This window comes from Alosa pseudoharengus, unplaced genomic scaffold, assembly GCF_046254945.1.
Source record: "Alosa pseudoharengus isolate Yale_2024_CS ecotype anadromous, Long Island Sound unplaced genomic scaffold, YU_APseudo_1.1 YU_APseudo_1.1_scf_103, whole genome shotgun sequence".
In the NCBI taxonomy this organism is placed as follows: Eukaryota; Metazoa; Chordata; class Actinopteri; order Clupeiformes; family Clupeidae; genus Alosa; species Alosa pseudoharengus.
Genome location: NW_027468569.1, coordinates 53,984 through 69,684, shown reverse-complemented (window position 1 = coordinate 69,684; position 15,701 = coordinate 53,984). Strand labels below are relative to the sequence as shown.

Sequence of the window (15,701 nt, the reverse complement as noted above, 5' to 3'; positions counted from 1 at the left end):
ATAGTGTTCTATGGTATATTTAACCCTCCCTTTGTTCTCTTCTCTTCCCTTCTCAGAGAGGACGTGCCCCCTCCTAAGAGCCGCGTGTCGACAGCGCGCAGCTTCACCAGCGTGGGCAGCCAGCGCTCCTCCCTGGGCTCCATGTCGCCCTCCAACCTGCACGAGTACACCAAGCCGCAGTACGACAAGATCCCCTCGGATGAGTTCGAGCGGCCCCCTAGCCACGCGCCCCTGCCGCCCCCTGGCAAGCCCGTGGGCCCCAACCTTAGCCGCATGGGCGCCATCCCAGTCATGATCCCCGCCCAGAACAGGGATGGATCCATCGTGTAGCGACCCCCCCCCCCACCCTCTCTCATCCCAGACTCTCATCACCGTGCAGCGCCAGATCTCGCCGTGTGACTGTGTGACTGTGCGTGCGTGTGTGTGTGTGTGTGTGTGTGTGACTGTGTGTTTGAGTAATTGTATGAAAACCCCACAACGCACTCAACACCTGGACAAACAGAAGATGGTAGATGAGAATGGAAAGAAGAAAAAGAAAAAAAGAAACACGTACTGACTCTCAGAACTTTTCCTGACCTGAAGAAGATGAGTGATTGACATGCTTTATGGTCTGTAGGGTGAATGTGAGTTCACTTCACCTGTTTTTATTGTTGTAAATAGCCCAGTGCATGTTATCTTTTTAAAGCTTAGATGATCCTGTCAAATGAAATCTTAGGGTGAAAATGATTATAAAAAGGTTTTCACATGGATACATAGTAATATTCTCTGTAAAAACCAACAATGCTTCAACTAAATTAGACATCTGATCATGATATTGTGCTGAAAGCTTTAGCACCTACTCTTTACCTTTTTATGAATTTGGCCTTTTGTTTTAGTTAGCCGGTGTGACCTCTGTCCAGGTTCCCACCATTTTACATGACCACATGTCTCAGGATATGGCTAAGTGATGCTCATGAAATGTAATGTTTAACAACTCCGCAGTCTCCAATCAGAAAAGATTTGCTACATCATTTAAGCCTTCCAGGGCTGTTTGCGAATTTCTTTCATGTGCCCTTAGTGGGCTTTTCTTTTGTTCATTTTTTAAAAATCATTTTCAAGAGATTGTTTGAAGGATAGATATTTACTGTCTATTTTTTCTTTTTTTTTTTTAATTAAGATCTTTTACACAACCCTTAGTGGGAGTCTGGGACGCCCACATTCCTCTTGTCTTTTCCTCGTACATGTGCCATGTGGTTGGCGGGCTCTAGTAATCTGCTGAGCTGAGCTCCCCTCTTCTCCTCCTCCTCCTCCTCCTCCTCCTCCTTCTCCACCTCTTGACCGTTTTTAGCGCCCTTGGCTTGGTGGTGGAGTGGTTCAAAAAGAAGGCTTTTGATTGGTGGGTCTTTGTTTCTCCTCGCGTGGCTACTGCACTCCCCCTCCACACACACAACTCTCCTCTCCTCGTTACAGGGCCGTTCCAAAGACCGAGTGTGTAGGTGTGTGTGTGTGTGTGTGTGTGTTGGTTTTTAGGGAGTAGCGGGGACTTGGGCCGGTGGGGGTCATTCTTTGTTCACAGGGCACTCACATTTGATTAGATTTGACTACAAACGGACCTGTCAACTCTATTCACCTCAGAGTTGCTCTACTCCCACAGTTGATATTACATATCAACATATCAGCATATTGGAGGCCCCATGTCCCCTTAACGACACACACACACACACACACACACACACAGCATTTCTCTGATTACATAACATTTTTTATAACAATGCCCACCATCCAGCTCTCCTCATCCCATGTCTGTACATATAAGTATTAATCGCCTCGTGTGTCTAATTGAAAATATGTATCCCACTTCTGGGTCTGTGGTGAGCTGTATTATTTGCACCATTGGTCAGATTATTTAATTGAAGGATTAACTAAATTTAGTTTTTTTTTTTTTTACCCCCTCTCTCTTGAGTAAAAGGCCAGGCCAGTCGTCGTAGCATTGACCGCGTCCACAGACACTCAGACTGATGACCGGAAAGCCTGTCGAGTCACAGTAGAAAACTGACTTTGAGCGCAAAAAGCCCTCCGTGACCACTCCCTCGCCCGAGACCATAGCGAGTCTGAAATGACCCCTGCAGTACATGTGCCTTGACCGTGCTGGCTTTCATAGACTAATGCAAAGGATGTAGCTGACAAAACACTCACACACCAGCGTGGTCGGTGGCACTGACTTAGGTTGGCACAAACCAGTGTGGTGTATGGTGACGGGAATACTTTGTATACGTGATACGGATACTCGGTAGGAATGCATTGCACCCTGGTCAGGTTTGGTTGTGAAGGTCGCCAAACACTGTTTTCAAACTGACCTCGTTCACCTCAAATGTTTAGCTGTGAGTTTTGAGTCCGAATTTTAGTCAAATCATCAGCTCAGTATCAAAATGTCTATCTCCAAGCATTCATTTACAGTCTCTCCCTTGGAAGGAGACTTTTTAAACATCTGTTTCAGATTTCATTTTTTATGAACATTGTTTCTGTTTTAATATGTATGTATGTATATACTGTAATTTTGATTCTGAGTGTTAGTTTCATTCAAATGAACTGTGTACGATAACTACTCGCTCACATGCTGTTCTTAGCAAGTGTAAATCTGAAGATGACATTTTTGGGGGTGGTGTGGGAAGGTATAATGGTTTATACATAAGTGAAGAGGATTGTGTACAGACTCACGCACGCAGGTGAAGGCTGTAGAGAGAATGTATCTGATTTCTGGATTCAGAAGAAACATTTGCAAACAAACGTGCTGGAATTCATTTTCTTTTTGGGTAAACAGAAGAGAATAGGTGAAAGGCCTCCTAAATGTTCTTCACTGTGGAGACAGAGGGGCCATTCATTCTTCTGCAAACCCTCACGGCTGAATGTTGTCCCCTGATTTTTTTTTAATTTTTTTTGGATAGGGACCAGGTAGTCCTTTAGTAGCATAGACATCTAGCCATTCACCTGCTGATCTCAAATCAAACGTCAGTAGTGATTAAGTGAAATTGTACAGTTCCTTGAAGTTAAATGGCAATTACTACTTCTAATATCATTAACTGTAGATTTGAAAAAGTGGTACTAATATTGTTTGAAGATATTCTCCTTTTTTCTTTCTTTTTTGGTTTGCACATTATGTAAAAACCTTAGTTCTTTTTTTTTTGTGTGTGTAATTTTGTGATGTATTTTTAAATAATAAAAGAAACTGGAAAAACGACAAATGGCCTCTCTTGTCTCTCCACCTTTCCCGTCGTCTTTCCACCTTCGTCCTCCGTCTGGGTGAGCAGCTGTTGTTTAGTGTCGCCGAAATTAAAAATCGGTCTCATCCCCGTCCCCATCTCTCCTCTCTCTTTCTCTCTCTCTCGTCTCTCCTCTCTTTCTCCTCTCTCTCTCCTCTCTTTCTCCTCTCTCTCTCTGCTGTCTGCAAATTCTCTCTTATGCCTGTGCAGTCCTGTGGCTTTGCGGGGTGATTAATTTTAATCTCCCACCGATTTCCACCTTCTAACTCCAGGTGAGGTGACTCTCTACCCGCCTAATGACTGCGATTAATCAATGAGCCGTGAGGGCAAACGAAAGAGAGAGAGAGAGAGACGGTTGTGCCGACGGCATTGACCAGGGGCTGGAGGCTAGCAGCAGGGTGACTGATGTTCAGATTCATCCGACTGCATTGAGCAGTGGTGCCTTTGGGGCTGCTTAGTCAAACAGACTCCACGACTGGGTGATTTTTACCTGCAGCAGATAGCCTGCCAGATATTGTACTTCGCTTGTAATGCTGGTGGGTGCCGAGGAGGGGGTGGGGGTGGGGGGGGGTTATCCACATCAGTCGTTAGCTGAGCAGGTGATCAGTCATCGGGAGGCTGGTTTATCTGACAGCCCCGCCGTATGTGTGGGCAGTATCCAGTACCAATCTCCAAATCCTGGCTAAATGAGGGGGAGGCCGACTGACTGCTCCATAGCTGCCTCTGATTCAAGGCTCTGGCCTTCAGCTTGAGTGAATCAGTGGGTGGTTCTCTCATGGGAATCCATGCTCATCATAGGCTCCACTAAGATAATACCATCAGCAGAGATTTATTATAACCGCCAGTTGATGGTTTACCATTTCAACTGCACGCCCCCTCTGTAGTTAATATTTGATCACACAAGCCAAGGTCCTACACATGGCTAGGCAATCACAAAAACAATAGAAGACATTGTTGCAGATTTGCTTTGGAATTAACGTGTCAAGTCAATATGTTTTTCTTCAAATGGAACGCCATTACCTCACTGAGATCATAATCAATATAGTTTAAAAACATTTTTTTTTTTTAATAGAAAATTACATTAAGCCAGTTAATTAATGCCTACTGGCAATCATTTTGAACGATTGACAGAGTTAGTCATGGACTCCACTCCCTATAGTGTTGTAGTTCCTTCTGAATATTTAATGGGCTACGTCTCACCAGAGTGGCAGTCTGTTCATCATTACTGACCATTGTGTACTTGAGCCCTTGGGCTCTGATCAATGGCAAAATGCCATTTTGTATCTGAGCAGTTGACTGGTGGCCTGTAAATAGACTAATGGATTAGGCCGCAATGAAACAGATGCCCATAGCCATAATTGAGTGTCAATAATGGATAGCACCCCGGAGTAGGCTCTCCACTGATCGATGGCTTGTTGAGAGCAGCCACGGCCGCTAACGACCCCTCGGAATAGTTCTCTCATTAGATGCTGTTTGTGTAGCTTGCCGAAACCATAACACTGCCATTATACGAATTTCGGCGTAAATGATCGCATTACAAAGTGGACGTGTTAATTGAGCGATCGCGCACACTGTGCCCTCAAAACAGCCATCAAAAAGACATTAGTGTGGGCAGTAAATTGCTGATGCAAAGGGACTGTAATGGTATCCGCCTGTCATTTTCCTTATGGGCCATCTAAAAAAACAAAAAGTCCTCTTTTCTACCCCCACCTCTCACTCTCACTTCGCTTGCTCTCCCCGTTCCTTTCTCATTCTTGAATTTGAATTTACACAGGGTATTAATCTGGCAAAAAGGAACCACCTTTTCCGACTAATTCCACCTATTGTCCTCAGACCGCCGAAGCAAAGGGGGAAGAACATGCCCTGGCTTTTTTTTTTAAGCACCTGGGGATTTGCACGCCGTACGGTCAACCCACCATCTCCTCCCCTTTCCATTTCCGTGCTTGAAGGCATTAATTGTTTGCTCAAATGCTGGAGAGAGCCAGTAGGGCTTGATGGGGAGGACGTGGCGGGGGGCAACAGCTCATTGGCTGTCGACGAGGGTTTCCTAGGCAACCTTATCAGGTTGTACACAGTTTGAGCAGGCTCGGTGAGGGAAACGATTTATCTTGTATGCCCGTATGCTCCACTGCTGACAAAAAGGATGCACTAAAAGCACTACTCTGATCAAACTACTCCTCTTCCTGCAAGAAAGCAAAAAAAAAAAAGTAATTCCAATGGGAAGAAGAGGGAGCTGGGGGCTGTTTTTGGGAATGTGATGGTTCTCATGAGAGGACTGAGAGACCCCCCCCCCAACCCCCAGATGCTCACCATGCTTCAGATTAGCACGTCGTCTGTCTCTTCTCTCCTCCTCCCGTGCCTCTCCACACCTCCGCATTCCTTCCATAAAGCAAATAAGAGTAGGAGGGGATTTGTGTCTGCCCTTGTAAGAAAACATCAATTTCTTTGTCCATATTTGAAGCGCTGCGCTTTTCTGGCTGCCTCCATATCTGGGTCAGGCCCCAGCCTTCGCCAGTAGAACTGGGCTGTACTTACACAGCCTACGGCTTCAGCAGCCTGTCAATTATTGGAGGAGATTTGAGTGACCTTTGACCTCCTTTGGTGCTCATTTACACCATAGCCGTGCTATCACAAGCCACCGGCTATTTTTAAAACAGTCCCTTGGGGATGGCAGGAGTGCAGTCATCTGAAATATGTATTTTATGTCTTACCCGCGGCTTACGGTTCTACATTTGTGATCAGAACAGTGGATTCTTCACACCGACAGGTACATTTGGTCCACACACACTGGAGGGAGGATAGAGGGAATCCATTAAATAGCTTTATGCAAGGAGCCGTTAAGGTGGCAGCACTTAGCGCATCTGCCAGAATGACTTTGGCGTGTGCGTGAGGTGAAATCCTTCTCCTTATAAATGTGCCTTGGCCATATTTCTCTCAGGGAGGGATGGAGGGGAGGTTGCTGTGAAGGTCTCTCTCTCCCTCACTTTCTCTCCCTCTCTCTGTTAGTGAGTATGTGTGTGTGTGAGTGTGTGTGTGTGTGTCTGTCTGTAAGTGTGTCTGAGAGTCTGTGCCTGTAAATAAGAGGACGGAGGAGGTCAGGTAGACAGAGAGGAACAGACAGACACGTGCTCAGCAGGTGAGGGGGTTTAATATCTCTCCCCCTCCCCTTCCCGCTGCCTCTATCTCAGCATGGGCACAGACAAGTGAGGGACTGCCTCTGATCAACTGCCTGTCAGTGGCGTCTGCTCCTAATCTACATCGTCTGATGTCAGATTGGAAAATAAAGCGGGGCTCCTGCCAAGCCAGGAGGCTATTAAAGGAGTGTGTGTGTGTGTGTGTGTGTGTGTGTGTGTGTGTGTGTGTGTGTGTGTGTGTGTGTGTGTGTGTGTGTGTGTGTGTGTGTGTGTGTGTGTGTGTGTGTGTGTGTGTGTGTGTGTGTGTGTGTGTGTGTGTGTGTGTGTGTGGGGGGGGGGGGTTTGCGTGTTTACAAAGGTTTACTCACTATACTTTGAGCTCCATTCATCTCTCCAGCCTCCTCTGGATCCCATTACAGGTATAGTCAGTGAGTGCACTGTGTGTGGAGTGTAATAGTGATGGTGGAGGAAATTAGAAATGCCAGTTCAATGCAGCGATGATGAGTTTTTTCCCTCTCTCACCGCCTCCAAACACACCGTCTTCTCTCACTGCCCCCAAACACACCGTCTTCTCTCACTGCCCCCAAACACACCGTCTTCTCTCTCCCCCTCCTCTTCGTTTGGTCTTTAGTCTTTCTCCTTGTCTTATTGGGGTCATCTCCTTTATTACCATGGAGGATGGTGGTGATGTATCGAGTGTGTGTGTGTGTGTGTGTGTGTGTGTGTGTGTGCAACAGACCATCATCAAGCATCTCCCATGGGAGAGCAGAGGTCACACAACTTATTTAGTCCAGTTCTCTCTCTCTCTCTCTCTCCCTCTCTCTCTCTCTATCCCTCTCCCTCTCTCTCTCCCTCTCTCTCTCTCTCTCTCTCTCCCTCTCTCTCTCTCTCTCTCTCTCTCTCTCTCTCTCTCTCCCTCTCTCTCTCTCTCTCCCTCTCTCTCTCTCTATCCCTCTCCCTCTCTCTCGTGCTCTCCGTCTCCCGACCTCTCGTTCTTTATCTGTCGATCGCTGGCTGGAGCCCCCATCGGAGATGACAGAATCGCACCCCAGAGCTATTTCCAGGCAGGCAATTAGAGTGCCCTGTCTCCATACCTCTCACACAAGCATCCGTGTCCAGTATCAGACCCAGATCGCCCCCCCGGGACCTACCCATCACCTGCAGAGCTCTGTGCTGGGGGGCTCCGGGGCCAGGGTTGATGTGTCGGATAATTTGGCCATCCTCCGGAGAAGGGGCCCGTAGATTGTTTTTATGCCGGGATAATGGCTCCGGGGGACAGGCAGGGTCAGGCCGCCGATGAAGGCGCTGGTAATTGGCTCTGAGTTCTGGCCATGTGGTTGGCCCCAATGCCTGTGTGTGTGTGTGGGTGGGTGTGTGGGTGTGAGAGGGGGCAGGGGTCTGTCACACAATAAAAGAGACGAGGGGGGGGGGCACGAAGGAGCAAGATTGGCACAATTGGACATCTGGAGAATCTCCCAGTCACACTAATGGGTTTGTTGGGTGCACATAGCACAGCATACACCTGAGTGAAAATGCATTGTATATTTTGGGAAGTTTCTTTTGGGCTTGCATATTGTGTAATTACGGATGATGTTCGGGAGTGTTTAAGTTCTGGAAATGGCCGTTTTCCGGTCTTGACGGTGTTGCTGCAGAGCTTCTGTAACAGCAGCAGCAGCAGCAGCAGCAACATTCCTTTATCTGCTCACTCCATCAGACTGTAAAAATAAAGTGTGTCATGCGAGGGCCTGAGAGTGAACACAGACCAGACCACCCTCTCTCTTCAGCGAGCAAGCATTCTCGTGCTCGTCATTCCAGCTCGTGCGAGAAAGACCACTCTACTCTCGTGCAAGACACACTAGCTCCAGGTTTAATGGCCCCCATATTAGTGAGCATAAAAATCCATACAGCCGCTGGGGCCAAGAGCCTCACAGGAGATAGTGGCGCTTTATTCCCCCCGGGAGAGAATGGTATTCACACAGGTCAGGCCCGACACACTCACTCTGGAGCTGGAGGGGAGATCTCCCTTGACATTTAATAGAGGTTGTTGACATGAATAATGCACATATTCCTGACCAAAAATATTCTGTCACTGATGTATAACAGAGTGAAATTAGTTATGTTCCAGTCTGGGTTATTGTATTTATGGTAAATTAGATATTGTGACATTTCTGAGACAGATAGATAATGTAATAATATCAGATAGACAATAGGGGTTTATGCGGCAGCTTTTGTATATGAACAGCATGACTGAAAGTCATCAGCCTATTTACTAGGAGATAGATTAAAGCCGGTTGGGAGGCTTAGAACAATAAATAGACATGATCACCATGTTGGACCAGGGGAAGAGTGTGAGTGTGTTGTGTTTGACTGTGATTATAAATGCTGAGAGAGACTCTGAGAGAGTATTTCCACATAATCTGCTTTTCAGCTCAGATGGCACTGAGACTTGATGAGGAGAAGCGTAAGCAATCTGATGTCGAACTGGAGACTAGAAACAAGACTGATTTTTTTTTCTCATTACAGGAAATCAGAAACCAAGGATGTGCAAATTGATTGGTTTGGTTCCAAAGTGCAATGTTTTAATAAAATGATATGATGCTTCTTTTGCCAATTGCCTTTTCACATTAGTGATTAGGAGTGTTTTAATGTGAGGTCTAGTTGTGTTATTTATAGATAGCTACTGTATGCAGCAGCCTCCACAATTGTTAGCTCCCCTGGTGAAGTTGAGGAAGAGAGGTATAAAAAAAATAATACATTTGGCAATGTATACTAGCCTATTCCCACATGGAAGGCAATGAGAAAAATCCAATCTTGCAAGAGGCAAATCTACTCTGAGGACAAAAATGTATCACCAAGACATAAATATTTTTAACATTTGTTTTTTGCTTACTGGAATAGTGTGTGAATTATTTGTGAAAGTAAATTGCGACTTTTTAAAGAAATGTTGAAAGGGTCGTCTGTTCACCGGAACTTAAGTAAATTATCTTATTATAGTTAGGTTTTGAATGTTTATGGTTTTTGTTCATGTGAAAACTGTTATTTACATTGTTGTAAGTTGTTTTTATTGTTGACATCTTATATTCTTATTGATATTGTTGTTATTATTACTATTACTATTATGCTTAATGGAGACTTTTTCAACTTTATTTCAAACTTATTTTTAACTATTGTAGTGTTCATAGGCCTACTGTAAGTCAGCAAGACAAACTTATCATATCTTTAACATATTGTAATTTGTAATAAACTAGCATCTGTCGTTGGGTGCCTGGAGTCTGGATTGAGTGCTAAAGTAGGGAGCTCTGATGGCAGTGTCGGGAGCCATGAAGCAACAAACTGTCGCTGTCACCGAGCTGCTGATCAGCAAGAAGATCGCCCATCATGACTTCAGACTGTTCTGTTCTTCTGGTGCTCTGGCAGTGAAAAATCCGGGTTGGTCAGTTGTAACTTTAAAGAACTTTGTTGGCATTGCATCGGTTAAGACACAGCTGTGTGCAGGTTCACGTGGGTCATCATTGCCCTTGAACATTTTCAGCCGATTGGAAATTGGACTAATTCAACATGATTTTTCTTTTTCATTTTATTTTATTTTTTTACTTTTTATTTATTAATTTGTTTGTTGTCTGTCTTGTATGTCCTTGCGACTACGCTGCTCCGTCCGGCATCTATTTTTGTTGTGTCACTGACAATGTCTGTGGAGCGCTTTGGGTTGCACTCTAAAACATTCTAAAAACCCCTTTGTTGCTGCTCCAGATTTGAAAGACATTATTGCCATGACAACTTCAGGTAGAATGTTTATTTACAGAACTCTGAAGATTCCATTCCAAATTGTGCAAAGTAGATTTTTGAGTGAATTCCTAGAATCTGCTCAGTCTTATTAGACACTTCCAAGCGAACAGGTGAAAATAATGAAGCTCGGCGAACTTTTCAGCTGCTGTCTACCGGTCCGTAAGAAGAAGCACAGGAATGAGAGGGTTGACACCAGCAAGAAGAAGAAAAGAAAGGAGGCTAAGCACCTCAAGAAGGAGATGGCAGACAGGAGGAGAAAGGAGGCCCTTGAGATGGACATCTCCAAGGTGCAGAGTGTGGAGACTGTAGTAGTATCTCTGGATGAGGTGAAGGGTGGGCCTGCAGAGAGACTTGAAGGTGAAAATGCAGTGATCGCTATCCACCATGCTAAGATGGCTAATGCTAGGCCTGTGTCTTGCCCAAGAGCTGAGAAAGAGAACATCAGTGAGCCTAATCAAGAGACCAGCAAAGAGGACTGCCGTAAGTATCACATTTTCAGATAGTGGGTTATGGTTATGGTTATGGGATTTGGCAGACGCCTTTTTTTCTAAAGCGAATAGCCTAAAAGAATCAAAATGGACTTATTAATAAAAATCATCATCTCTCTCCACAGCCCTGAACGAGTCATCTGTTGACCAAGGGACACCTCAGCTGGGTGAGGGGGCCGGTAGGAGTCCATCTCCGCTGCATGTTGATGGAGATGGTCATCGAGAGTTCAGCAAAGAGGACTGCAGTAAGTATCACATTTTCAGATGGTTGAATAGAGTTGAAATGGACATTTTAATGTTGTCAGACTTACTAATTATAATAATTTCATCTCACTTCACAGCCCTGAAAAAGTCATCTGTTGACTACGGGACACCTCTGCTGGACGAGGGGGACGGTAAGAGCTCATCCCTGCTGCATGGTGGTGGAGACGGAGTGAGACCTGTGCCTCGTCTAAAACTGGACTGGCACAAATACCAGCTTACAGTCGGGAAGCCCACAGCACAGGCTGGTGCATGGCGCACGGCTGACACTCTGAGAAGAGAGACGTGATGGAGGAAGAAAGGAGGACAATCCTGAGTGGGTTTTTTGAGAGGAGGGGCATTACTACCCAGAATGCAACCACACCGGCTACATTGACCACTGTGGAAGAGAATCTCACACAACAGTCTGCTGTGTGGCACACTAAAATCCCTGAAGAGAGAGACGAAGAGAGGAGGAAAATTCTGCACAGATTTGTCAAGAGAAGGGGCCTTACTGCATGTAGGCCAAGGAGGGAATTCAATACACAATTAAATCGATAGATAGCCTACATAACATTGCAGAAACATTTGTGTTTACAATAAATACATTTCATTTCATTTATAAGGCATCATGTTGTTCTTGTCTTATGCGATGTTACATTTGAGTTAAGAGACTGTACCAAGCAGACAAATACAGCGCCCTCCACAATTATTGGCACCCCTGTTAAAGTTGAGTAAAAATGTATATAAATCTCACAATGAAAACAATTAGGGAAAAGTCCAGTCTTGAAAGGAAGCAAATTTATTCTTTACCTCCATTAAGAAATAAATATATATTTAAAAAAAACAAAACATTTGCCAGAATCATTGGTATCCCTCCATATAATAGACTTCTCTCTAAAGCTGATAAAACAGCTCTTAGTCTTACAACATCTAATAAAGTTACAGAATACAGAATAAGGGATTTGAGACTTGCTCTCTACAGAATCTCCAGATCATCCAGAGCCACTGGGGGGGAAACAGCCCCAAAACCAAGTAGATATGTGTAAGGATGGGTCAGGATGGGGCTCTATTCAGTATAGTCATCCTTCTATATCCACCAAACTGACCTTGAGTTCAGTTCAACTTTGAATTAATCTGATATTACAGTCAAAGTCCCAGTAGCATTTAGTGGCTCCAGCCACTTACATTTGTAATTAAATAACAGGAAAGGCTTTTTTCTATCCTGCCTTTTTAATATAGCATGGAGGGTGGTCATCCCTATGTTCCCCGGGTCCTATGTTCCCCGCTCGGGGATAGGGTTAGGGTTAGGGTCCTATGTTCCCCGCTCGGGGATAGGGTTAGGGTTAGGGTTAGGGTCCTATGTTCCCCGGTCCCATATCAAAGCGGGGAACATAGGACCCAGGGAATATACAGTAGGTACGCTCCCCATGGAGGTTGCACCTGATGTTTTTTTCCAGGCGAGTTGGTGACCCCAAGATGCTACTCTTTTCTGAAATGTAGGCCTATTATTTGCCTTGTGTGTGTGTGTGTGTGTGTGTGTGTGTGTGTGTGTGTGTGTGTGAGCGTGCGTGCGCAGACGTAGTCTGTCTGTGTGTGTTCTGCCTTTCCTGTGTCCAAGTCCTGCCTCCTCCTTGATTGGCAGAAATGGAGTTCCTGGTTGGGCTGATTGGACAGCGCTTAAAGGGCCTGAGATGGCATCATCGGGACAGGGCCACTGTGCCAGACAGCAGATCCGTGGTTGTGGGAATTGTGGATGACTGTGTGCATTGTATTGTATTGTGTTGGGCTGTGAGTGTGGGTCTCCGAGTCTCCGACAGCTTCTGCTGTGTGATAGTGCCGGCATGTTCATTAGACCTGCTCATAGCCAAAACTACTTTGTTGTAGTGTGTTCCGGCGTTGGAAATGAAAGCTAGTGAGTGCCAGGGTTGGCTACTTTGTAGCATGTAAGACAACAAATACCTTTGTGCCAGGGTGTGCTGAGGTTGGCAATCGTACTCCCTATTGGGTGTGTGTTTGTTTTTGCTCTCTTTTGCTAGTTTTATTATTGTCCAGTGTTTCGGCCATTTTGTCTCTTTATTTTGATTTATAAATAAATCAAAATAAAACCATTCATTTTGTACATTTACTTCCTTGTTCGTTACTTTTTCACTTCAGTTTAAGTAAATTGAGAGTTATGCCTTCACATGCCCTAGGCATTAAATATGGCAGGTGTAACAGAACTCACTCACATGCTCATACTCATTTAAATGGTGCTTTCCCTTTATGTCTTTCTCATGTTAAGGAATGACTAGGAGCGTTTGACCTCTGTCACCTTATTTTTTATACCTCAGTGAATCAGGAAGTCATGGATTACTGCTTGAAAGGAGACACTGATTTATTCAAAGAAGTTAAATAAAATGGAAAAACTGCTTCAGTTACATTTGGTAATTTTCCAGTGTGAGATTAAACTAATTGACCAATTGGTGAATTTCTTATAGCCAATAAGTGTGGAGTGTGCTATACATTGATGTGTCCTCTGCAAATGACAAGCATTTACTGTACATGACATTGCAGACACAGTAAAGTAATGTGTTGTACCAGGTGAAGAGCAAGGTTTTCTTCAACACACATAATAACAAGACAGACCGGACCTACTAGTTTGCTTGTTGTCAGAAAATACCAGAATTTTCTGTCCCTCAAGATTTCTTTTCTCTTCTCTTTGCCCTCCTTGAAGCTAATATAAAAATATTAGAGTAATTTTTATCTAGGTTACACTGCACTTTTGAAAAGGTGTTCAAAGACATTTTGCCTAGGTTATACACAACCACAGAAAGTTTCACATGTAGCTTATTTAAATTATGTATAATTTAAATTAAGTATCAAATAGCTTGTACTTAATTGTAATGACCAAAATCCATCTGGTTATTACATTTCAAATTCCCCCCCCCCCCCGTTTTCCATTCATGACCAATATTTTGTTTTTCGAGTCCGCACAGAACCTACACGTCTAAAACATGTATTTGCTGCCATCTTGTGTTTACTGAGGAGACGTTTGTTGAACAAATAATTCCGCTGTGCGTTTATTTTAAGTTGGAACAAAATGTGTAGGCCTACTGATAGGAACGTTTTTATTATTATTACGGTATTATTATTATTATTGTTTAGTATTTTTTGTTGTAAAAACTCCATAATCAATCTTGAAATGAAGACCTCAATTCACAGTAGCAAACTCGGACCAAAGACACAGAATTACACATACGGTATTTCTAGTTGCACTCCTTTGGCGACATCTGCTGGTAAATAATGAGTAATCGCAGTGGAGCACTATGGACAATAGCAATTTCTATTAAATCTATTATTTTACACAAAACATCAATGTCAATTAAACTGAAGTCATGTATTACACTCTTAAAACGAATGTGTTGAAAATAACATAACTTGCGTTGTTTTTAACACATCTCTGTGATAGGGATGATAGGGATCTCTGTGATCTTTCAGATAGGGACAACACAGTTTGTGTTGTTTCCTCTTTTTATTTGTTACACAATATGTGTTGAAAATAACACAACTTGCATTGAAAACAACAGAAATTGCATTTTTTTTAACACATCTTTGTGTCCAGATAGGGACAACACATTAGTTTTAAGATTGTTACATGATCTAAGGGTCTCAAAGGAACACACTGACCTTTTGTGAAATGAGCTTATTTGCCATCCAGAATTAGATAAGAGGATACATTACATACCCTTCTCTTCTCTGCGCAAGCAATAACCCAGTTTGACACCATTAGCTAAGCTTAGCATAATTCACTGGACATGGGTTACACCCGTTAGCCTACAAGGACTCCAAGTAGTAACTATTTGGAAGACTCCAAATAATTTAAGTACTCATTTTATTTGACAGCTTTCTTGTGCTTTGTCCTAATTCTGTGACATGACAGTAGCAGTTATAATTAATTACATATATTACATATAGTCCTATCTAATCACCACACTGTGATAACATGATTCACTATGTTCAGATAACATGTTCTGATTAGTGGGATAGAAAACAGATTAATTTAGTCTTCCTTCTGATGTCTGTCCGGTCTGCCCAGTGATGTAACATCTGAAAGTCTGGAACAGCTTTTACATCTTTGATGTTTCTTATTACTGAACACCCTGTCTCAGGGTACTTTCTGTTGTTGCAATATTTGTACTAGAAAACAGATACAAATAGATTAAAAAATACATAGCCTACAGTTGGTTACCATAACATTTCTTTTGTAAAATGGTGTGATTCCTAAAGAACTGATTGCTTGACAACTAATTATTCTTCTTGTCTGAAACAGTATCAGTAAGTGGAGAACATTCCAAATGATCCCAAGTAGACACGATCAGTGCTTAACAACACACACACACCTACACCGAGAGTGCAAACTATGAATTTTATTCATGGATCATCCTGGATCCTCTTAGTAGAGCGGTTATCAGAGGTTTGCTGTAGCAGTACTGCATATCACTTTTGCCTTTATGTGTGAGTCATTGTCACTGAAAAGATGGCCATTTTGAAACAGAACTAGTGGCCCATTTTAACTTCAAGGGGATGTTGATAAGCAACTAAGAGCACTTGGAACTCGCCGTTGCAATGTTATATTTCACAATGGCATGGATCATGATTAATAAAAAGTGTGGGGATTCATTTGCACTCTCAATTTCTGTGATATCTAGATGATATAAATGAATCCAGCAAGACCAGTTTAGCTCACATTTTTTAATAACATGGCACAATTTACATAACACAAGTTTAAATGAGGAGCATGCTGAAGATTCAGTCGCTTCACTTTTTTCCTT

At 43.5% G+C, this 15,701-nt stretch overlaps 1 protein-coding gene across 1 annotated transcript in view; it reads left to right on the top strand.

The window, feature by feature from the left end:
* The window catches only part of cxadr (CXADR Ig-like cell adhesion molecule), a 23,733-nt gene extending 20,830 nt beyond the window's left edge, over nt 1-2,903 (top strand). The window contains exon 7 of the mRNA XM_076275070.1: nt 57-2,903. Coding sequence (XP_076131185.1) covers nt 57-330 — 274 coding nt within the window. The 3' untranslated portion in view covers nt 331-2,903. The remainder of the gene's footprint in view (nt 1-56) is intronic.
* The last annotated feature ends 12,798 nt before the right edge of the window (nt 2,904-15,701 follow it).